The 24,180-nt window shown below is 43.3% G+C and overlaps 1 protein-coding gene across 2 annotated transcripts in view; it reads left to right on the forward strand.

The window, feature by feature from the left end:
* The window catches only part of GABRB3 (gamma-aminobutyric acid type A receptor subunit beta3), a 193,179-nt gene that overhangs the window by 75,196 nt on the left and 93,803 nt on the right, over nt 1-24,180 (forward strand). The window contains exons 1-3 of one of the 2 annotated variants that reach the window (XM_075726577.1): nt 5,314-5,393; nt 5,558-5,649; nt 5,783-5,850. In XM_075726577.1, the coding sequence (XP_075582692.1) occupies nt 5,314-5,393; nt 5,558-5,649; nt 5,783-5,850 (240 nt within the window). Of the gene's footprint in view, nt 1-5,313; nt 5,394-5,557; nt 5,650-5,782; nt 5,851-24,180 lie in introns of those variants that run through there. The other variant, XM_075726568.1, reaches the window with a different exon arrangement.

The following is a 24,180-nucleotide window of genomic DNA, read 5'->3' on the forward strand; positions in this document are numbered from 1 at the left end:
AGACCTTATTCTTTATGTGGCCCACTGAAACATTCAGTTCTCCACTACATCAGAACTGTTGACATAACAACATTAATATTTCCATATAATTAAATTAAAACCAGCAAATTATGCAACCGAAGCAAACAGATTCATGCAACACCGTTTGCAATCTGCCTGACAGAAATGGGGACAAGGAGTATAAGCTCATTGTCAGTTATAAGCTTGGCATAAACTGTTGAATATTACTCAACATCAGCAAATATTACATACACTTTCTGATAAATACACATAGTAGACAAATAAAATATTGTTTTCATCACATAGTATGTTCAACAACCACTGGTCATCATCTGAACAGGCAAAACACAGCGTATGAAACTGTCAAAGTACAGAGCATTCCCTAAGCCCTGATGCAGCGTATCTACTCTACAGCATCCTCCTGTCACTCAAACTTTGCTTCTGCTGAGATGGTGTAGGACAGAAAGTAAGAAAGTTGAGCTTTCTGAAGGAAGTATTAAGTTTCTGTTCAATGGTATTTTGGCAAAAATGGTCCTCAACCTCTGATTTCGTAAAGTAAAAAAGAAGTCAGGCTTGGAAAAAAAAAAAAAAAAAAAAAAAAAGAGTTGAAAATTTTCTTGTGGATTTTTTCCCAGCCAGTTTTATTAATTACACCTTCTCAGCAGGTTAAACCAGCAGGCTATTAAAATTGCTGCAAGGCAGAATAGGTAAGCAGCAGCATGGGTCTCAGCCTAGTAAGATTAATGTCCTGTGTTCCTCAGAAGATACCACTTCAGCTGTAGCAGCAATTCTTCCCACTTCTTTTAGTTTCTGTCTCCCTCTCTTCTGTATCTCTGAACCCTCTGTGATTGCACTTTGCTTCACGATAAGACTGGATCTTTGTCAAAATCAGTTAAATGACAGACAAGCCAGAGAGGAAAATGAAAAAGAAAACGTTCTGCTAAGTGATTCTGACCTCAGCACGTAAGTTGGGTTATGTTCATTTTGTCAGGTAAACCCTCAGTACCACTTTCCAGTGCAAGAGCTCAGTGATGTATTGCATGGTGTGATCAAATACTTCTTCCCTGATTCTCAAGCCAGTCTTTCTCCTACAGTCTGGTGACTGATAGTGGTAGTACTGTAAATGCATCAGTTGTAAGCAGACCTCTCCTCGTCTCTAGCCTTCCCATCATTGCCTCCTCTCCTGTATCTCCATTAGTACTGACAATGATGAAGAAAACTGGAATTTGTTCCAAAATTTTGAGTGGTTCCTCATTCCACTCCCACTGCCTTCAACAATTTCTGTCCTTTAACAAAGGCTGAGCGTGCTTTGTTCCAGCTCCTTCTGAAAGGAGATGATGGGTGCATCTACATAGCATATTAGTGCAGATCAGGACTGTGCTTGTGAAGTGAATCATTTGATCATTCCCACTTACTGTGCTTTGGTGCACGTCTCAGAGCAGTCTCAGAGTACAGAAACTCGATTCCTTTCGTACGAAACTAAGGTGGAAAATGCACCCCAGCAGCACACTGAATGAGGTCCAACTGCTAATGAGCATCTAGTCTATGGGACCAGATTAGAACTGTTCCTAAGGGGAAAAAAACCAAAATGTATATGGTATGGATATCAGGTCCTCAGCAACAGCAGTTTTGCTCTACAGACCAGCCTCAGTGCTTGCTAACCCAGACACAGCCAATGAATCCATTGTAACCCCGCTCACCCCAAGGACTTGTTTCACAGGTAGGCAGGTGTATTCTTCCACATGTATTTGCATCAGCCCAAGGACAGTCCTTTTGCTCCTTCGCACATAATGCTTGCCTTTGCAGTTTAGACTTATCGATTTTTGAAGGGGCTTTAACCAATATTGGCAATGCTAAGGAAGAAAAGAATATCGCTGTGCTTACCTTATTGAACAAAATTTGATTGGCAGCATAGGTCTTAACCGTCCAGTGGCCCAGAGGCTAGAACATTCACCGAAGTGGTAGAAACAGTGATGAATTTAGTCCCTGAACTACAGCATTCAAAGTTTCATCTCTTACAGGGATAATTTTACTGGGACAGAAAGACTGTATGTTGGAAAAAGAGCAAGAGTGAGAATGAGCAATGATGAAGGCACCTAAGGGGAGCAGAGAATCGGGTTCCGTTCCTTACACCACTGAATGCTGATTTATTTTATCCAGTAATTAATTCACGATCACTGGATTATTTATGAAATAACAGTACTTCATAGGTAAGAGCCAAACCACTAGGCCACAGAGTCATGTTAACTCTTTCCCCCTCTCCCCTACTTAACTATTTGCTGAAAAGTGGAACATTTCAAACAGAAATGAAAACCTTACCCCGAGGTTCTTAGTCTGGGCTGATCTCAGGAGATACATCCTTGGGATTTTCTTGAATGGAAAACCTGCAGGTTCTGACTGGGTGCTTTGTTTTAGTGAATAAAAGTGCCCAGACTCCTTCCTGCCATACCTTGAAATAACCCGTTTGCTTTTTGAAAGGAGACATTTAGGAGCCTAATTCCAGAAGAAAAGTCAGGGTGGAGAGTTTTGGGGCAGGACAAGGAGTGTGCCCATTTTTTTTTGCTATTGGCCACATTAAACAGCTCCACAAAAGTCTTTGCTTTCATTATTTCCTTAAATACTTCTGCACTGTGCAGGGCTTTGCTGGGTCTTGCCTGCAGACCGTTGCCACAGAAGCTTTGTTCTGAGTCTTCCCTGCAGACAAACCCCAAAGTGCGATTTTCACTGTAAAGACCGTATCACTGAACAGTCGAGATGACTTTTACCTTCCATGAAATTCATTGATCATTTATAATTTTTAACATCTTTCAGTTACTGCTAAGCCTAACTGCATCCAAAGCCCCAAGGAACAAATGCTCTATAACCCCCTAACTACTTCCTTGTCCCATCAGCCCCAACCTGGATTATCTTTAAACTACCGACAAGTAAATGGAAACGGTTGCTCTGAAAGATCAAGAAGACAAATACTTAAATAAAGTGATAAAATATGACAGACTCTACAGCACTGTTGATTCATTCCCACCTCAGATGTCTTTCCGAAGTACCAGGATAGCGCATTAACCAGAAGCAGTGTTCTCTAAAATATTTTATTTCTGTTATAAAACCGACAATCTATTTAAGAAAAGTTTTTAGTGCTTAAATGTGCTTTCAAACCACATTAAATTCTTCATAAGAAATATTTTCTTCAATGTTAATACTTTCTTTCAGCACTTAGGGTGAAGAGAGCTGTGTTGGTACCCTTCCCTAAATTCACTTTCTCTGAAGTCCTTGAAAGAACCCGTCTTCAATACTGCCCATCCACAGCATTAAAAAAAAAAAAACCAACCAGGATTCAGGGCCTTCAAATCACTTTTTATATATATATATAAAAATTTTTATTATTTGACTTTTCATTTTTGAGCCCTTGAGTCATGTACGCTTTGTGTCACAATTTTCAAGCTTTCATCATAAGCCTTATTAGCTTTTAAATGAAAGCTAAGATTTTCACTTACTTTATAATCATAGTAATTATGGCAGTATTAGAAAAATCCAAATATTGCAAGACTTCAAATGAAATCACAAGATTTCGCAACAGTCAGTTTCTCTACATTTTTCCTCATTGCCTATAGGGTTTTACATTGTTTTTAAAACTAAGCCTGCTCCTTCTTTTATTGGAGCTTTATTATTAACTGCAACAGCAACAAGGTCACAACATACGCCATGGATTGCACTTGTCTGTCATTTCAAGAATTTGTCGAGGAGAGACGAAAAGCCATCCATGCTTTCTCACCTGTACACAACACCACAGCATTCCTCAAGCGTCCATCCTTTCCCTAGCAGTTTCTCTAAGGGAAGAGGATATATAGAAGGAAAAACAGGTGGTAAAAGTGCAAAAAAACCCATTGCTTTTCTCCATTGACTAGTGAAATGTTGTGCTCTGCCATGGACCAGCGGCCACCGATTGCAATGTAACCACAACCAGGAGCTGGCTAAGAGCATGTTTGCACCATTGGCAGAGCGTGGTGAAGAGGTCTGGCATGGAGAAGGAGCTGGCTTTGGAACCAAAGGCAATACTGCCAAGTCAGCGTGCTTCTGTTTCCATGCCAATTAGTCCTGCTGAAAAGGACTAATTAACCTGGAAGGAAGTTAACAATAATAATGCCTGTGCTGTCTCCACCCCAACCAATGTTTTACGCAAAGTTAGGAGCACCCAGAAGCTCACAGGCAACACAAGAGTGAGCCGACAGCTCTTGCCCTACGGCCCTTTGGCACCAGCGCCATTTCCCTTCGTTGCTGTCCCAAGTAACAAGCCGGCCTACGCACGCTTGGAGGCCAGCGGAGGTTTTGCCTGGCAAAACATGAGGACCTAGACCTGTGCTGATGGCATCCTCAGGGGCGCGGCTGAAGGGAGCCTGAGGCCCAGCACCTGTTCGCCCACACCGCACCCCCGGCCGCGGCAGGGACCCCCGAGGCCCTGCTCCCCGCCCAGCTCCCCCTCCTGCCCCAGCCGCCTCGCACCTGGCATGGCTGCCGGGGCACGCCAAGGGGCGGGCGGCCGCAGTCACCCCGCCTGGGGCAGGCTGAGGGGCAGGGGAGGGCGGCCCGCCCCGGCGCTGAGACCAGGCCCGCGGCCCCCTCAGCCCAGCCCGCCGCCGGGCAGCCCCCGCTCACCCGGCTGCATGGAGGGGGGGGGGGCCCGGCGGGCTGCCCAGGCCCCGCAGCCCCGCTCCCGCCCCGGGGATCCCCTCGTCCTCCCGAAGAGGAGGAGCCGGCTGCGGGTTGCCCCCCGCGGGGGCTGCGAGCGGGCACCTCCGCCTCAGGGCGGGCACGGCGGGGCCGCTGCTGCGGCCGGCGGGGCGGGCGTACCCCGAGGCGGCGCCGGGGGAGCCGCCGCCCCCTGCTACCGGCCCCGGCCAGCCCCGCTCGCCACGGCGGCCCTCCGCGGGCTGCTCCGCCGGGAGGGGCGCCGGCGCCCTCCCCTCCCCGGCCCTCCCTCCCCTCCCGGCTGGCGGGAAGGCGGCAGGGCGGGCGGCGGCGTGTGGGGACGGCGGGCGGCGGGCGGCCGGGCTCCGGCGGAGGGCGGCTTCCTCCGGGGCTCGGCGGCGTCCGGCCGCGGGGTGGGCGCAGCCGGGTGCGCGGGCGGCTCCCGCGGGCCGGGCAGCGGTGTTGCGGCAAGGGGTGGGGGATTTTTTTTTTTTTTTTTGGGGGGGGGGGGCAGGAGGGGGGGGGGGACGACGGGGTCTGTCGCCTCCGCCTCTTCCTCAGCGGCAGCCGGGGCAGCCGGATCGCGGCGGCGGTGGCTGCTGCTGCGCGGGGGGAGCGCGGAGCGGAGGGATGTGGGGCTTTGGGGGAGGCAGGATCTTCGGGATCTTCTCCGCTCCCGTCCTGGTGGCCGTGGTCTGCTGCGCCCAGAGGTAGGAGCCAGCGTGCCCCGGCGGCGGGGCGGGATGCGTTTCGGCAGGGGAACAAGCTGATGCGCTTCCCCCCCCCCCCCCGCTCCCCTCTCCCGCCGTCGCCCCCGGCCCCCCGCACCCCGTCCTCTGCCTCCCCCGCCCCCCCCCGTCTCTCGCCCCCACAGTGTGAACGATCCCGGCAACATGTCCTTCGTGAAAGAAACTGTGGATAAATTGCTGAAGGGCTACGACATCCGCCTCCGGCCGGATTTCGGAGGTGAGTCGCCCTGGCCGGGCTCGCCGCCCGCAGCTCTCCCCCGCCCCGCCCCGGGGCCGCCGCCGCTCCCGCACGGCGGAGCCGGCTGCCGCGGCCCCCCTCGCCGCCGGGTGACGGTCTGCTCTGCCCGCAGGTCCGCCCGTCTGCGTGGGGATGAACATCGACATCGCCAGCATCGACATGGTTTCCGAAGTCAACATGGTGAGTAGCGGGCGGGGGGGGCGGCGCCGGGGCTGCCGCCCGGCGGGTCACGGCCGCCCGGGCCCCCTCCCTCCTTCCCTCCGCTCGAAGTCGCCGGTGCCTGGGCGGGCGGCGGCCGAGCTGCGCCGGGCGCCGAGCGCTGCCCTCTCCGCCTGAAAACTTTATTTCCCCGGAGACGCGCTCTCCCCCTTCGCCCCTTTCTGCGCCGGCGGCCGCCTCCGCGGCTGTGCGCGGCCCGGCAGCGCCCGGGGGGTGCCGGGCCGCCTGACCCCCTCCCCTTCCTCCCGCCCCCCCCCGCCCCTTGCCGGGCGCCGCCGGCCGGAGCTCGCTGGGGCTCCGCCGGGCCACCGGCACCTGCCGCGGCCCCGCAGCCGGCGGGGTGCGGAGCGGAGCGGGCTGGCGGCGGCGGCGCTGCGCGGGGTTCCCGGGGCCGGGAGCGGTGGCGGAGGCGCCGCGGCTGTCGGCATCGCCCCGCTGCTTGCGCGCTTCGGGGAGGAAAAGCAACCCGGCTTTGTCGGTGGAGAAAGTCTGACCTGTGCGAGTGCGTTAATGATTGTTGAGCATCGAGAGCAGGCGCGATTGCCTGCGGGCTTGGGAGGAATTGTAATTTTGCTCGGCAAAGTGATACTGTTCGGCTTCGCTGAGGAAAAGGGAGGTGTGTAGTGTGTCTCTGCGGTTCGGTCCCCCGGTCTGTGCAGTTTGGTAGTTTGGGGCCGGAAGGCAGAATTGCTGTTTGTTGTCCTAATCCTAAATCTGAGGTGGATTTTTCATGTTTCTGAGCAAACTACTCGTTCCCCCTGTACCTCAGATTTTTTTCCTTCTATTCTTCATTTTGTAAACCTGAGGGAAAAGACCAGCTTACTCTGTAATGCTGTAGTTACATTTATGGCATTAAAAATAATTCTGCACATTTGGAAGCTGAGCTCTCTTTTAGTAAATACGGCACTGACACCAGCACTACCCCTCCTTCAATGCACTGTTGCGGTGTTACGAGCTGGCATAGCTTGGCTTTATACGTGATCTGTGTACTCTCGTTAAGCCTGTCCCTTCTTTCACCCGCTCTACCCAAAATTCTGCGATGGAAACTTCTTGCTCTACTTCTGATCTTTTAAAAAAATGTTTTTAACAGAGATACAGTTACCTGTTTGCAGTTAAAAGTGCCCCCAACGCCTGCCTTCCTACTCATTCAGGAGGAACACATTGGGATAGTTCTTACTTACAAGAATTTATTTTAGGCTTCCTGCAAATTCAGGCAGCTGCAAAGAAACCTCATATATTCCACAGGCTTTTCTGTACCTGTAGGATTGCTTCTCAAAAAAAATGGAAGCTGAGTCTTTGAGGAGTAATTGAAAAGTCTGACTTCACTATCCCCGCTGCCACCTTCCCCACCTTTGGCTACGCTCCACACTCAGGGAAGCACTATATTACACATTAAATTAATATATAACACTTTGCGTATGTGAAATGTCACATAGGCAATAAAGTCAGAGAAAGGCAGACTGAGACTGGGAAGAAAATGAGGGTATGTGTGGTGCTTTTTGTGCTTCCCACCCCTCAGTTGTGGGAAAGCCTGTTGGGTTTAAATAACAACTTGTCCACCCCACTGTAGCAGGGGTATAAGGAAAAGTAATCACACTGCTGGTTGTGCTGCTAGACGTGGTAATTAGATCTTGAATAAGACAGGAGCTCCTCGAGAGGATGGGTGCCCTCCATTTCTCCCAGGTGGTGAGCCAGCGTAACAATGACTTTAGTTTCTAGCTGCCCCACAAGTCAGTGCCCACTGTTTCTCATTAGTTGCCAGACTTCTAAAGAAGTGAAGAGGTTTTTTCCGTGCCCTCTCATGGGGCAGTGCAAAGTCTGAAAAATATCAATACAGATCTTGCAACAGAAACAAATATGTGTTTCTGAAGGGAATTGCTAAAATGCTATTGTTACAAAAACCGTATTAACTTACTTCAAGAAAAATGAGCAGAAAGGGCTTCTGGTTGGTGAACACCTTACTACAAGCGGGGTTTCAGCTGAGCTTGCCTCTTCTCCCTGTGAAAGAAGTCATCTCTGAATAAGCACAGCTGTATTCAAGTACTGCCTGAGTTGATTACTTCCACTTATTTTAGGTAACTTCATACTGACCTGCAAAGATTCTTGAGTAAATATCAGGAAACGGTGAATAAGGATGAACATAAGGAGCTTTTCAAGATTCCTGAAGTATACATTCTAAGATAGTAATTTGAAGGGGAAAAAAGTCACAGTTAGTTTGAAGAACTGAGGTATAGCTGTTGAACTTCATGCTGGTTACCAACTAAACTTTTAATCTTTGACATATTCTTTCATTTAATTCCAAACAGATATTGTGAGCGTTGACCTTTAGCCTCATCAACTATTGAAATGTCTTACAAGAATTTCTCTCTGTGAACTGTGGTAGTATGGACATTAATTCCTTCGATTTAAATCTAGACATTGGTGTAACCTTTTATGAATTAGCTTGTTAAAATTCGTCTCTATATTAAAAATAAAATAACCAGAGAATTAACATTCTTCAAGTTTATGAATATAAATAAAAAGTTATTACAGCACGTTTTATTATACTGCCTTCTAGGCAGCCTGTAATGTAGCTTTCAGTGATATGATGACAATTCTTTGTAACAAGAATTACAGCTTGTATCATACTCTTTTCTATTCTTAATCAAACTGTAGGCACATATATAATATATTCCTCTATGAATCTTCAGTTACTAGTTATTCATTTGGCTTTCCAGCATTTAAAAAATTTATTTGTGTGTTTTTAGTCTTTCTGTTGAAAATTATTAAAAATTCTTTGCCCTCTCTACATCCAGACTACCTGTAGCTATTTTTTTAGAATAGACTTATTGAATAATAATGTCCATCTTCCTCAGATTACGTGGAACAGTTAACATTTTTCTTTACTTTTCACGCTGAAATGCTAAGCTGGATCAGGAGGACTGATGCAAGTATCAGGACTGCATGGCATCAAATTGTTTTACTGAAAAGTTTTAAATAGGCAATTTCTATCTGATCTCATAACATCTTGAAAATAGCGAGTAGCATTATTGAAATTGTTACTCTTCTATACTGTTTACATCATACTGAAAATACTAGACATTTGTGAACTAAAAATAATATACCTTGGTATTTATACTTTGAGTTATATATGTGGTAGCAAGAATGAATTAATGAAGTTGAACGTAAGAAGTGCATTTTTCAAGGCAGGGCTGCTGTCTGTTAATGACCTGCACACACACATATATATATGCATATATATGTATATCTCCATATGTGCTTTATATCCCTGCTTTACCTGTGCATGCTTTCCCATTATTTGCCTATTTCACAAATTATACCTGTAATTGGGTACTTAACCACCTACCTATTTTTGTGCATACCTCCAATAATTGAATTTAAAACTGCTGTAAGTGCCTGTAAAATGTACAGTAAAGTACATCTCCAAACAAAATACTAATCAATAATAACAGATGTAATACTGAGAAAATACTGTAAGTCATTTTACAAATAAAGAGTATGGAAGATTACTGTTGTCAGATTACAGTAGTTTATAATATTTATCATTTTACGTGATTTGGGTTGATTGTGGTCTGTACTTTCTGTGTTTTAGCGGTATGTTTTGCTTAGATGATGTGAATTGAAAAAGAAACAGTTCTCATGCTTTTTACTAGTCTGTCAGCCTGTTTCCGATCAGACAATGTGCACAATTTGTGAATTTGTATAGTCCAATTCTTGTTCACTGTTTGGTCTCTGAATCAAATGCGTTAGTTCCAGGCACGTAATTTTCAAGCACCCAAATACTCCCGTAGCTTTTTATCCTTAGGAAGTTAAATAATCAATATGTTGAGTCTCCAAGTAACCCCATTCTTAAACTCATCATTATAGCTGGAAGACTAAGGTGCTGTGCTTTCATTTTCCAATTATTTTAGGATGTGTTTTATAATTTACGGGAGGTAAAGCTATAAAGTGGATAGAGAAAATAAGGGGATCAGTGCAAAAATTAACCCTTCTCCTTAGAGATAATGTATAGATAGTATGATCTCCTGTAAGGAAGGAAACTTGTGCTACTGCTTTCTAAAGTGCTGTCTGCATTCTCTTTGTGTGTAGAGGGGACTTCAGAGCTGTTCATCCAGGGTTTTTCAAAGGCTTTAATTTCGATAAAATTAAACTCAAGCCAGCAAAACCCAGGAGGCATCATTGGCTATATAGTCATCCTGCTGTTTTGAGAATACTGTACTGGGAAAATTAGTTTGACATAAAGTCAAACAAAGACCATAAAACTTACGAGTTGTTGTTTCTGAAAAAGATGTAATCTGTTCTATGCTAACACTGTAATTTTTTATTTTTACATATGTTCCATTATAAAACTGCAAGTACGCATATGGACTTCATTGGGTGCCTGCTGATTTTCGAAGCAATTTTGATGTCTTTCTGACAAACTGTGTTTTAGTTGCTGCTTTAAGGTCAACCAAAGTTCTTACTCGCTGAGGGCAAATATTGTCTGTCTTCCTTAGATAGTGATGCATAAATAATTATTTTTAGGTGAATTAATTCGTACTTCACCTGAAGTACTGAAGGTGCAGAACCTTCATCCTTCTGTTAATGAGATTTGTCATGTCTTACTTTAGATGTCTAAAAAATGGGGTGGGATTCAGGTCTTGTTAATTGAGATGTATACAATTAGAAGTCTAAATGTGAGCTGGATTGCTAACCGTAGTTAATGGGGTTCTAGAACAGAATGTGGCTGCTTAGGCAAAGGTGTCTACCATCATTTCGGTTCCATGGTATCATACTTGCCCTCCAATTTCCAGTCCAGGTTGGTGCAGATCTCTTGCAAGTCCTCTGCTATGTCCATGTGCTCTGTGCACGTGTTAGCCATGACACCAGCTCCTGAAGTTTAAACAACTGAGTCTCATCCTTGTCAATCAGGTGATGGAGTCCAGAGACCTATTTATCTTAAAATAAAGAAGACACTTTAATAGCGCTTCTTAGATATTTTAGGTGCCTCAAGGTATCCCGTTTGGACCCCAGCTGCCTCTCTAGAAGGGTAGGGGACTCCCATAGATCCTGTGCTGTACCCGCCAGCCCTATGCAGGGCTCCTGCATAATACAGGGCATCCAAAATGGCACCAGGCACCCTTGCTTAGTAAGTGAATTGTTCCCTAGGTGTCCAGCCAAAGCTCATCCTCCAGGCTCCCTCTGGAATCAGGAGGAGATAGGCACTAATTTGTGACAGAGATATTAGACGTCTGTATGGGTTTTTTCTTTTTAAGATGGAAGGATTTGTCTTTCTGGGAGGTGTCCATCTTTCCTGAATGGCTATGGAGAGAGTAAAGGCATCATGGTTAGTCGTTGGGTGGCTGCAGCTAGGCACTGTGAAATGTAACCTATGTTTCCTATCATAAATGTAGCTTTTATTTCCTGCCATAAACAGCTACTTTCTAAATACTTTGCGAACAGAATCTCAAAGTTACCTCATGCAGGAAATCGTAACTGAGTTGTGACATATTTTGCTTTGAAGATTCAGATGGGGAAATTAAATGAGTTGTACTACTAGAGTGATTACATAATCATTTTTATTGAAAACACAAGTTTTCTAGTTAGAAGATTCAAGTTGCAGTGCTTATAACTTGATCACAAATCACAAGAGTATAAAATAGAATGTATAACTTTATATACTGATATGTGCTTTTATATATTTTATAATTTAATGTACGTAGGGAGACTACTAGATAGATATGGCAGATAGACCATATAAATAATTTTGTGTGTATATCTATGTATGTGTTTGATAGACAGTATGGGGGGGAAAAAAAAAAAAGAAGAAAAATACTGCCCAAGCAGGGAAGCATCTCCTGAGGCCAGCATAGCCCTGCAAAGAGTGGTATCGCTGTGCTGGTGATGAGCCAGCAGCCATCTACTAGGAAACTGCAGCAACGGGTACTGCTCCTGGAGGACAGTCTATCTTAGCAGGTTACCTGTCCTCTAGTTGCCAGCTGGCAAGAAGAGCATCTTTCCTTCTAATCCTTTGTCTTGGCCCCATCCGTTTTTCTTCCTCAGGACAGTACTTGTGAACTCCCCCAGCCTGCCTCGCTTTGTCTCTCCACTCCTGTCATACTTCATGGTTCCTGTTGACAGACAGAGAAGTGCTTGTAGCAGACGGCGTGATAGGAGAATGACTCCTGTTTGGCCAAGGGAATTGATGACAGGCTTCTGCTTATCCGCAGAGGAAAGCGGCTGCTGTGAAGGGAAAGAAATACCTGCTTACGCAGAGACAAGGAGGTAGTTGATGTTGCTGGGAGGTGGCAATAGACTTCTTAAAAGCCAACTCCAGCTGCCAATGTTGAATCATCCTGACTTGGATGATGAAATAGATACAATCTGTGATGACATCAATCTGGAATAAGTGCAGACATTTCAGAGGACAAAAAGGGAATTCAAAATGATGTTTACAAATTAGAGGAATGGCCCTAAATAAGGAAGGGGCAAGCACAAAGTGATACGTTTTGTAAGGAAGGAAGAATCCAGTACTTAAAATGAGAGAGAATTGGCTAAGCAGCAGTGCAGAATAAAAGGATGTGGAGGTTTTACTGGACCAGAGTCTAAAGCAAGTGGAAAAGTTAATCCAAGTCACTAGTGCAATACAATTGAAAAAAGACGCATCTTACTCTTGGGTACATAAATAGAAGCGTCATTCACGAGGCACGGGGATTTCTCTGTCTACCAGTAGTGCAACCTGAGCAAGAATGCTGTGTCCGGTGTTTTTGCACTGGCTTGCAGGGAGATGGAAATGAACAGGAGGTGTAAGGAAGGGAAACAAATGTTTCTAATTAAAATAATTAGAAAACAGGGCGTATGCAGCAATGTTGAAGTAAGTGAGTTTGTTTAGCACTGAAAAATAGGATGGAGAGAGGACATAAATTTCCCAATATGTAGGAAGCCAGTGGTGAGAGGAGGATGATGAGCTGCTCTTTAGAACCAATTGAAGTAAGACCTGAAGAATTGATTTCAGATTAGTTTTCAGCTAACTACATTTGCTGTAGCATCTCCTTTGTTGCAGGTTTTCAAGAAGAGACTAGAAAAATAGCTCTTCCAATGGTGTTGCTCTTGCCTCTGGAGAGGCTGGGCTAGCCGATGCTTTGAGATCTTTTCCAGCACTGTATTTCTGTGATTCTGTGTTCCAATTTAATTATAATTTCTGCCAGTGCTCTCCTGAGTTGCACACACAAGTGCATCTTCATGTGGTTTCAGATGCCCCTGCTGGTCTCCTGCTGATACTGCAGGAGATCAGGAGTCTCCTGCAGGTCGTTAGTAATATGTGCCAGTGTCATGAGGATATGCCACGCCATCTGCGATGTCATTAGTTACCAACATTGTGTACGTGTCTTCATCGTGTTCTCGGTATCTTTGCATTCATTGCAACAGGCGTCGCATGTATGTCCTTTCAAATATACTGGTCATAAAAAAATGAGTCGTAAAGTACAAGGTCAGGACTTCAGTGCATGTAACCATGAGTAAATTTTTACTTCTGTTGACAGCCTTTCATCATGTCCAAGTAATGAAGAATTAAGCTCATTTAAGTTATACAGGAGTGGAAAATCCACAGAAACTTTATGGATTTATACCTACTCTGTGCCTAGCAATTTTTCCCATTCCTTTGAAGACAGAAGAAGAGAAAGAAAGGAAAGAGTGTTATTTATATGACAATTTTTATTCATGCACTTGAGTGCTTATTCAGATAGTTTAATGTCTGTAGTAGTACAGAAAGCTTAGCAATTTGATAAAGGTACGGCCGACAATCACATGCTTGGCAGAAGACAACATACAAATGCAGGAACATCCATGACATGTCTGACTAAAGGTCCACCCAGCCAAGTGTCCTGACTCTGATACTGGCTGGTAGTGGATGCTTGGGGAAGAATAAAATAAACACATGTTAATACTTCTCTGATGTACTCTTGCAACCTCCCATGATTCTTAACTTGAGACTTCCTGAGTCTCAAGACTCTGAGTGAGAGTACTTTTTGTTTAAGTGTCACCAGAGCATTAGGATCATTTAGTAATAATACACTTCTCCCCACAATTTTAATTTTAATAAAGATTTGATTATATAAAGAATTTAAACTTGGGTAGTATCAAGTGCAATCCATCAATACTGAAGGATAATAAAAACTTCCAGTGGAAGAGGTTGAGTAGTATTTAGTTACCATTAGGGGTTTTAGCTTATCCAGGACAAACTTTCTTTTTTCTCCCCAGAGTCATAAAAAATAGCTGTAAGAAGAATAATTTCAAAAGGAGAGTTCATTTAATATTTGTAATTGAATTTCACAGTTCTTTATAACTACAGGGATTGCAAGGAAAAAATCCCTAAGTCTAGGCATGTCTAATTCATTATTCACTATTACAGATTTGAACCAATAATTTTGGCAAAATAATTTGTTCTCTCAGCAGTTAGGAACCGGTTGCAGGTTGCTGTGATAATGTAACCTGCAATATGAATGTAATATTGCATACAGCAGAGCGGGAAGGTAAAACAGCTGTGCTGGGAGGTCTGCAGTTACACTGGATAATTGGCAGTTCAATAGCAGTTAATGACTTTTTTCTTGATACTAATATGAATGTTGAATTTTCATTAGTTCATGGGTATGTCTCCATGGCACAATACAGCACTCTGCAGAGATGCCAGAGGTACCTCTGGTGCAGCTAGTACAGTTTCTGGAAGCTGTGAAGTTCTGTCAATACAGAGCTCTGTACAGGATGGTTGTATCAGTGGGAGTTAGGTCCTTGAATACGGCTTGTTTCAGAAGCTTTAAATAGGTTATCCAGCGTATGACCAGCATCCAGCCAGAGCTGAACGTCAGAGCTCCCTTTAACAGAGAGAAAAACTTCCATAAGACAATATTTTTTGTTCTAAGACAGGTATTTAAGACAGTAAGGATGAGTGGCCCTCCAGAAGTGCCTGTCTAGAAGTGCTAACAGGGTAATGGGACAGAGAAGACAATGAGACAATTGCTTAGTTGTAACGTCAAATGTTGAGGTGTAATCCGATTCACACGCCACGTAAGCTTGATTGGGCAGGGCCCTCCACTCTTTGGGACGGGGCTGGTGCAGAATCAAAGAGCTGAGGGCTTCCTCTTCCAGGACCTGAGCTTGGCTATGCAGGGAAGCTGAGCCCCTCTCCCGTTTTTCAGTGGGGAAGTAAGTCTGGAAGAGTAAGAAATTGAATCTGCCAGACTTAGAATGCTAAAATGTAAACTAGTGGAAACCATTTTTCTACTTAATCAAAAGTTATTTTGTGAGTAGGTAACTATTTTTCTTGGTGGTTTCTGATGCCACTGTGCCTTTTAAAATGCACTGAAATTTTGAAGTTGAAAATAGTAGACAATACAAAAATGCATTTAAATTCTGAATTTTAAAGTACACCAACTCAAGATGGGCGTACTGAGTAATGCAGTAAGTTTTGTTATTCACTGAAGACATAAAAGATGAACTTAGGCCTTTTTTTGTAATATAACACCATGATGTGTCTGTGTTTCTCTGCACCAGCAGTGATTTGCTTTAGCTTCTGACCTCCTAGGCTATTCGGATAGCAACACTTGCCCTTTCTAAGCATTTTCCAATCATGTAAGATAGGCTTCCTATTTGGATAACAAAAACATCTCCCAAACCAGCTGGAACTTTGCATAGGAAAATGTTTGCAGGATTTGCAAAACAGATATGACCCTTGATTTTGTTTTCAAAAGGACCCCATAAGCTATGGATCTGCTAGATTTAAGAGTTGTGATGCTCTGGATAATCTGTAGAATGTCAAGACTTTTGTGCTTGAGCACAGCACCTGAGCTCAGGCATGTACCCATTGTATGTTAATCAGTAGTGTGGATTTGGCCCAGCATTTTCCCAGGTGATGCTTGGGTACTCTCTGGAGGCTAGCACATGCCAGGTCCGTTCCCAGTAGTCAGCTTGGATGCAGCCACTTGTGCTGCGAAATAAGTTAATCGAGATAGAAGCAAGCTGTGCCATGCCATGCCACTTGTCCTTTGGACCAGAAAACTCCCTGGCTCACTTTATTTGCTAGGCTAGATATATCCAAAAAGTGCAATTCATTGCATCCATGTGAACTTCTGTAGTCACCCTTTCTAGTGGGAGAGCTGTGACTCTCCAGAGGGTTATACATCCTATCTAACTGGCAGTACCTATATTAGAAGATAACTCGTTATAGGGAGCTTGTTTCTTTCCATTCGCTGTATAGGGAGCATGGCTTGGGCCAAATGCCTGTCTGTTACCATTCTGGACGTAGGAGAAGTGAATACCACCTGCATGTCCTCTGACTCTGCCCTGCTGTCAGAGCTCTTTGTTTCTCTTTGAGAATGTGTTTTCTAGAGAAAACAGGTGGACAAATACTCTCTGCACATTGGGAAGCTGCTGTTGCAAACTTGTGTCTCGGGGATGCGTTCTGTCTCTTGGTCTTGCTTGGCTTCATATATGTTGACAGTGACTTCCCACACAGTTTGAAAGCTGCATGTTGAGCTGCGTCACAGCAGAAAGCTCTGGTAGATGAGCGACAGCTGCTGATGAAGAGAAGAAGGAGCTTGAGGTGGCATCCAAACCAGCTACGCTGGGCAGTTAACATGTACTTAAATTCAGATGGAGGTGGTGTTCATCTCAGTTTAGGTAGATAATGGTCTTTCTGTAGAGGATTTCCAGAGCACTTGCCTCTCTTCATGAAAACAAACTAAAGTAAGTACCAGAGTCCCCTACGCAGCCTTTGTTAGGCACCTAGAATGTAGGTGCAAGTTAATTGCCTAGATGAGGTGGAGTGGATTTCACCTTTACCTTGTGTGACAGAGAAGACAGGTTGTCCTTGGGCAGTTAAGGGATTATGGAATGTAAAGAGAGGTAGTTAGCAGTACCTGTATGTTTGTGTGATGAACGAGGGGTGATTAAGAGAAATCAATTTTAAGGAGGAAATATTTCGTTTCCTTTTAATCAAAAAATGGTGTCTCCTTTGGCATTTCTTCCATTTTTTTCCAGAAACGGTTGAACTAGCTTTGGAATGGATTAGCTATTTTAAAAATGTTGGTTATCTGCCTACAATTCTTTTTATAAACCCTCCCCCTTAAATGGACAGAAAAAAAAAAAAAAGAGGAAGTAGAAAATGGGCAGTGAATTAGAAAATGCATTTAAGATAGTTTATCAGCTTATCTTTCCAGTAGACCCACTTTAGTCACATGCTCATATATTATTAACCTGATTGTAAAGTACTGCATCAAGGTTGATACTGTATGTCTTTCCCGGCATACCCATTTATGTGGTGTTAGGTGCCTTTTGAATAGGATGCTGATGCTATAATTTGGAAAGGGAAGCCAGAAGTTTGCATAAAGTAATCTTGTTATCCATTAGTGAAGTATTTCTTTATCTTTATCTTAAAAAAAAAAAAAATTCAACCTCTGAAGATGATCCCCTTTGCTTAGCCTTCCTAAAGAAATAATCTAGCCCTAACAGCTGTGATGTTATCCCTTTCCTTCATTAGTCACATCTAAAAGGATCTAATTTATAATCTTGCCTTATATTTCTCTAATTTACCCACAGAGACACATGTATAATGACATTTAGTAACCTGCTGGCACAAAGGCTTCTATGTGTGCAAAGTGGTTTAACTGAAAAAAGAATTACTCCACTCACATAAGTATACCTATTAATTTGACTGCTGGTGCTCACTGAACATCTGTCTTCAAGAGAGAAGTTATAGTCATTTGTTACTACTTTTCTCTAAAAGTCCCTGAATGATTTTTTTTAATAGCTCAAGAAAGTGACCAAATCTCATGAGACTCTTGTGTGAATCTTTTGCAATTTTTCTTTCTCTTCCCTCTTGACTCTTGATTATCCACATCTATTGTGCTCTGAAGCAGGAGGCTGCATTTTCTGATTGTTATTTTTCTAGTCCTTTTCGTAAGGTGTGCAGTCTACCAAAAAAAAAAAAATCCATTGTGGGAAAAACAGATCCCTCCTTCTCCCTGAAACCACTGCTGAATTAAGCTAAATAGAAACGTAGCTTGCTATTTTCTGGCACACAGTTAGCTAGTCCTTTTGAGCTTGAGTGTAGCTGGTGCTTGCTACTGCATAGCATGGTAATAAATAAGTTCTAAAATTTTTGCAATGCTATATGCTGTTTGCTTATAACATTTACAGAGCGGTATTGAACGTCACCTGCACCCTACTATGTGTGGCATTGTTGAATCCCCTATGTCTCCTTATACATTTATATGTTATTATTGTGACCTCTTTCATGATAATGAAATCAAAGCAAATCTGAAATAATGTTATGATGAATCTATACTTAATGGCAGATCACTTCTGAGGAGTTCGATTAAAACACAGCAATAATGCAGTAACAATGCTGAAGATTCAGAAGATGGATTTAGTTAATTGCTTCTAGAGGACACAAAATGAAATACTACCTTTCAAAGATGAGTGATAAATCTTCAGATATATGGAAATAATGGGTGTGAAGAATTGACTAGATGTAATGTTGATGAAGGCAATCAAAGGATGAAAGTGTCAGGGTTACTTTTCAATCTGGCATTGAATTGTGGTCGTCTATCACTGCAACCAGATTTTGTCCTAGCGTCCACCAAGACTACTGGTATATTTCCACCTTTTTCTGCCTGCTGTCCCTTGCTGAAGCTTCATCTTTTTGTCAGAAGTGCGATATTTTTTCATCAGTTCTTGCAGCACAACCAACCCGCTGCCACTTAGGCATTTTCGTATTCTTCAAGATGCCCTAGCATACAGCTGGCTGCCCTGCCTCATTGCTCAGTGCTCAAAGGCAGGGGAGAATTGTTCAATTTTTAGATTACTATAAGATCATAGTGGAGCAGAAGTTCGATTTTATTTGGTTATCATTGCTCATCAGGGACAGGGTATGTTTACTGTTTTTCGTAAAAACCATTGGTAAATAGGCAGTTACTCAGAAGGACCTCTAGTCTCCACGTGATCAAAACCACGTATTCAATATTCCTCCAAGACGCTTATTTTATTGATTGACTGAAAAAACTCTAGAGGAGACTATTTTAGGATATTATGTCATATCAGACTTCTGAGGAACACATTTTCCTTTCCAGGGAAAATACAGTATCAAATTTGGCTATTACATGCAGTGGTGCAATTTCAGTGGTGTCAAAGAGAAGGGGTTTCAGCCCATCTTCTGTCGGCTGTCACACAGACTGGCAGAAGCAAAGCAATGCAGTGCTAATGCCAATATCCTGACCATCAGCTTATTCCATTGTGTCTTCATAGGATGGCACAAAACCTACAGACATGCAGATCTTTACACCAAGACTGGAATTTTTAAGCAGTTATGTATCATAGCCTGAATTTTTACGTGCTTTGAAGGGGGAGAAGTGGCCACACCTTCCATCCTATGTATATTCCCCCAAAAAACTAGGACCACAGCATTGTGAGGATTGGAGAGTGTGTTAAAAGCAGCAGAAGAATTTTATATAATTACAAGACTAAATTCCAAAAATACTTTGAATCTTCATTTCTTTGAAAAAACTTCTTTCAAAGTTACCTCTGTTGATCCTTCCATGATCTGTATGAAATTTAGGTCTTGTTCTGCTCTCTCCTTGTTTCTAAAAGCAGCAAAACGTGTAGCAGAACTGCGGTGGTATTCAGTTCAACATCTTCATACAGATGCAAACGGTATTACTTACACCTTAGCTTTGCAAGAATGTTAGCAGAGTTCTCGAATGCTCATGTGTTTCTAAAACTTGCCCTTTTGCATTAATCGCTCTCTGGCTTATCTTTGTTGTTGTTAATCAAGTGTTCTCTTTAGTGGCTACCAACTATAATGCCAGTCGTGATTCATGCTGATATATTGTCTAGCGTTGTACTGTAAGTTTTATGTATGAAAAGGGGCTTTTTTAAATCCAGAGGTCTAAGAAGTAGCCAGATCCTTTTCTGGAGTCTAGCTGTTGGTTGTTGTCTTAGTACAAGAGAGTATATAAGAAGCTGAGTATTCCCTTTGGGCAGAAGGGAAGAAAAAAGCTGTTGGAAATAACTTCCTGGAGCTAATACCCCCTTTCCATCTAGGTGGGATATGGAGAGAAGCTTGTCGAGATGAGCAGAGGGCAGAACTTGTCAAACAGACCCTGCTGCACACACTTAGATGACTCAGCAGTGTTGTATTTCTGTAGTCCTTGCTCTGCTGCGTTCGTGCTGAGAGCTGGCTCTGCCTGGCCACTTTGGGATCAGAGGAACAAGAAGCTGATTTAAGACAACTTTTCTTGGTTTTCCCTTCAGCTGTTCTGACTGTGAGCTTTACCTGATGAAGATCCAATCAGTACATTTTCAAAACATTGTTTTCTTAATACTTCTAAAGCAAAACTCCTGGTGAAAAATACAGAAACGGAATAAAAAGTTTTGTTTGACTCAGTGTCTGTTATCTACCAACAGCTCCAACATTTTTTTCTTCTTTTCCCTTCATGGGAATAAACATACTAGAACATTAGACGCTGATAAAAGGGGAGAAGAAAATGTTTTATTAATTATTCAATAACCTCTAGAGACTCAGTGTCATTTAGAGTTAGTGTACATCCCAAAGAAATTATTAAAGACTTTACAGTTCAACAGTTACTGCTGGACCATGAAGAAATATCCCCAGGAACTGAATTTCCCTGACATGCATACGTTTGTGTGCGTGTGTGTGTCTGTGCTTCTTCTGCCATCCTACCATGACTCTTGGCTCCTTCTCCCAACTTACACAAAAAAGGGCGGGGGGGACACGCATACAGACACTGCTGCCAGCAGGCTACTTCATGACAGTTTTGGAAAATGTTCCTGAGTACTGGAAGTCCAAACAACCCTACCAATAAATTCTTGGAGCACTTCATGGGGTGGTTTTGGCTCCTGCCAGCTGGTGCTCCCTCAAAGGCTTCCCAGGCACTGCTCCAGAGTCCGCACAGGCCAGAGACGCTTCTGATACCCAGTCAGCCTACAGCCACCCCTCTTTGGAGGGTGAGGCAGTCTGGAAGTAAAGATTCGAGATGTTCTTGCCAGATGGCCTCAGTGCCAGCGTATACATTTAATATTCTAGTCATGTTTAATTCACTAGTAGAGACATATCCATAGAGTCTCTTTGAGAAATTTATATACTGACCTGTAGGCCTAATAAATTCAGCTTTTTTCTGTACCAGATGTACTGGCTGTACTGCGTGGAGCCTTACTAAATATCCTTGCTAAGCCATACCTGTTGAACTTTTAAATGAAGGTGAATTCTCAGCAGGAATTCAGAGCAGGTGAAAATTCCCCACAGTTTTCTGTGACAGAAGACTCCAGTGATGTTTGCAGTTCAGCTTTTCCCAAAGGATCTTTTTTCTGAAGGAAATATATGACTCCAGACTCAGCAAGCCTCAGACCTATAGCTGGTGCTGCACTGGCAGGTTGTTCCTGTTGGGTGTGATGGCCAGCTGTGTGGATGCCATCACCCTACGCTTTTCATCCTTGGCACCATTAGAGCCTTTCTGTGATGCAAACTTTCCTTCCACTTTCACTTGTAGCGCTCCGAAGAAATATTTGATATTCAGTGTGTGTGAGAGATGAGGGAGAAAATGTCGATGAAGTTAACACAGATAAAAATTTGATGTGTACAGATCAAACCAGTTTGGGTTTGTTTTTTTTTTTAATGTTATGTAGAATTACTTTGCAGGCTTTATGTTAACAAAAGTGGGAAACTGTCTATTTTGGAAACATGTCAGTGGAGAATGAAGCCGAATGACATCTCCATTTATAGCAGCAGTCTGTAAGATTTCCATTAAAAAATGCCTTCTCCGCACTGAGCTGATCAGACCTACCTGTGTGCTCTGCAGGCTGACCATCGAGCTGCTCATGGGGTCCAGAGGGTCTGATTCTGCCCAAATGCATCTCTTTTCTAGTGAAGAGCTTGACAAGTGAGATGTGGGTGGAGGATAGATAGTTTACAAAACCAGAGTACAATACTGTACATCTGTAAGGGAATTGATTACCAGAATGTCATGTTAACCATGCATTTAAAATAACTGTGAAATCACTTTTCATTGGTAGGTCTCAGAGTTCCATCTAAAGGGGTTAAATAGTCTTATGGTGTGGGGCCACAGACAAGAGAGGAAACATGTCCTACATCCTTCAGCAGACCAGTGACAGACCCTACTTTCCTGAGATCTGGTCCAGTTTTTGGTGACAAAGGCTGGTACCGTGCAGCCCAGTAGGTGCAGATCTGCAGAATGCAGCTGGGTTGCCAATGTCCACATTAAATGCTTTTGCTGGGAATTTGCTGTGTAGAAGTAGTTCTGGTTTGGTTCAGTGGGCTGCGTAACAAGTTACAGTTGGAGCTTTAGGTGTGCTTATGGAGAGGCACCTCTGGTTTGGATCCATCCAAAAGAAGTAAGGTTGGCATGCTCCCAAACAGCTTTGCAGCGTTCACGCTGCAAGGCATAGTAAGGGAGCGCTGTTGGCAGATTCATTTCAAAAGCACGTTCCCAATTTGAACTACAGTACTAATATAGATATCTCAAAGCCATACTGACCCATTTTTAGAATGAATTGTCGTTTCATTTTGGGACACTGAAGCACATCCCCATCTGATGTGTTACTTATTCATCACTTAATTAGCAACTAGTTGTAAAGTGATATCTTCATCTTTATTCTTATTTCTCTGCTGTTTACGAGAAGCAGTGGTAAACAGGTGTAAGAATTGCTGTATCAGCTCATACTGAATGTCTCTTAGCCCAGTATCATATCTCTGACTGGAGCTAGTATCAGATGTTTAATGAATAGCACAAAAAGGTGATACTTCCCGGGAAAAATCTCCCAGCCTCCATGATTTTCAGTTCAGGAATATCTGTGGTTGCAGTTGGTTTCTTAATGCTTAAGCTAAGTGATATCAGGATAAATGATTGCGCAGATTTTGCTAATATGCACCTAGATAAAGGATGTCTGTATAGTTTTTGGCCACGTTTTTCCTTGTAGATCATACTTTCTACAACATATTGTTGTAACGCACGTCATCATCATTGTTAGTTGCGCTCATTAAATCCCCAAAGCTGTCCAATATTAATCATTGACATTGCAGTGAAATCTACCTCTGTGCACTCATGCAGATTTCTGGAAGTTGTGTGCTTTCACCAGCTGTTTTGTCTGAATGCCAGAAAAGTTCAATGTACAAACAGTATAAATCAGTGTGTGTCTGTCTGTGACTGTAAAGGGGAAAAACTGTAAACTCTCCCCTAAATTTCTGGACTTTTCCAGTCCGGAAATCTCAGAGCAGCAGTTCGTTTGCTTTAAATTGCACTGGTCCTCAAAAATCGTTCTGAAGTAATGTTTGAATTATGCTATTGGGAATTCAAGAAGAGAAAATCCGAATGTCTTTGGATATCAGTCATGGATTAATTTATGTCTGAGACTACCTTTCTTCAAGCTCCTTTTGCCTACAATACTGAGTTCTACAGCATAAGGTATAGGAGTGTGTAATCCCCGAGATGAGAGTTTCTAATGACTTCAATGAACTTTAAAAAAAGCAACTGTAATACATTTTGAAAGCTGCTAAAATCTGTATTTTTTAATGCAGAATAGGAATTGAGAGCACATGTGGTGCTCTTTCAAGAACTCGTGACTCCTCCCTTTCCAAAAAGATAAAGCTTCAGAACTAAGTCATTGTGAAATCTAGGACAGAAAATTGAATAGAGGTCAGGATTAAGTATTGCATCTCTTGAAATGGACAATATAATTTTTATTTCCATCATAAAAAGGTGGAAAACAGGATATTTTTCTTGTGGTCAGGGCATGCTTGAGGTGTGGCGCCTGGAGATACACACCCTTATTCAGGAGTTGTGATTCTTTCCCAGGTATCTGTGTTCCCACTACACACACAGACCTTTCACTGACACACAGTCTTAATTTCTCAGTATGTACGTTCTCACGTTCTTCACCTTCTTCACTGTTGCCTACCCTGGAACTGGTGTAGGGTTTTCCAGGTAAGTCAATCATTGTAGCTTCAGGTATGCTGAAGAGCAAGAGGAGAATGGAGAGTGGGCAGACAAAGGGAGAAGCTAATCCTCACAATAGTTTTCTCAGTGTGTTGTGATGCTGAAAACTGCTCAAGTTCTTCTTTAGTGGGTTATTTCAAGGTCCGTCAAGACTATTTTGGCAGAATGACCAGATGGTGCAAGAGAAGTCACAAGCGCCTATACGTTCTCCACCCCTCCTTAACCACAGCCGTGAGTTGTCAGACTCCAGTGTGGATTCCTGCTGCGATCAGATAGGCAGACAACAGAC

This window comes from Pelecanus crispus, chromosome 1 (genome assembly GCF_030463565.1).
Source record: "Pelecanus crispus isolate bPelCri1 chromosome 1, bPelCri1.pri, whole genome shotgun sequence".
In the NCBI taxonomy this organism is placed as follows: Eukaryota; Metazoa; Chordata; class Aves; order Pelecaniformes; family Pelecanidae; genus Pelecanus; species Pelecanus crispus.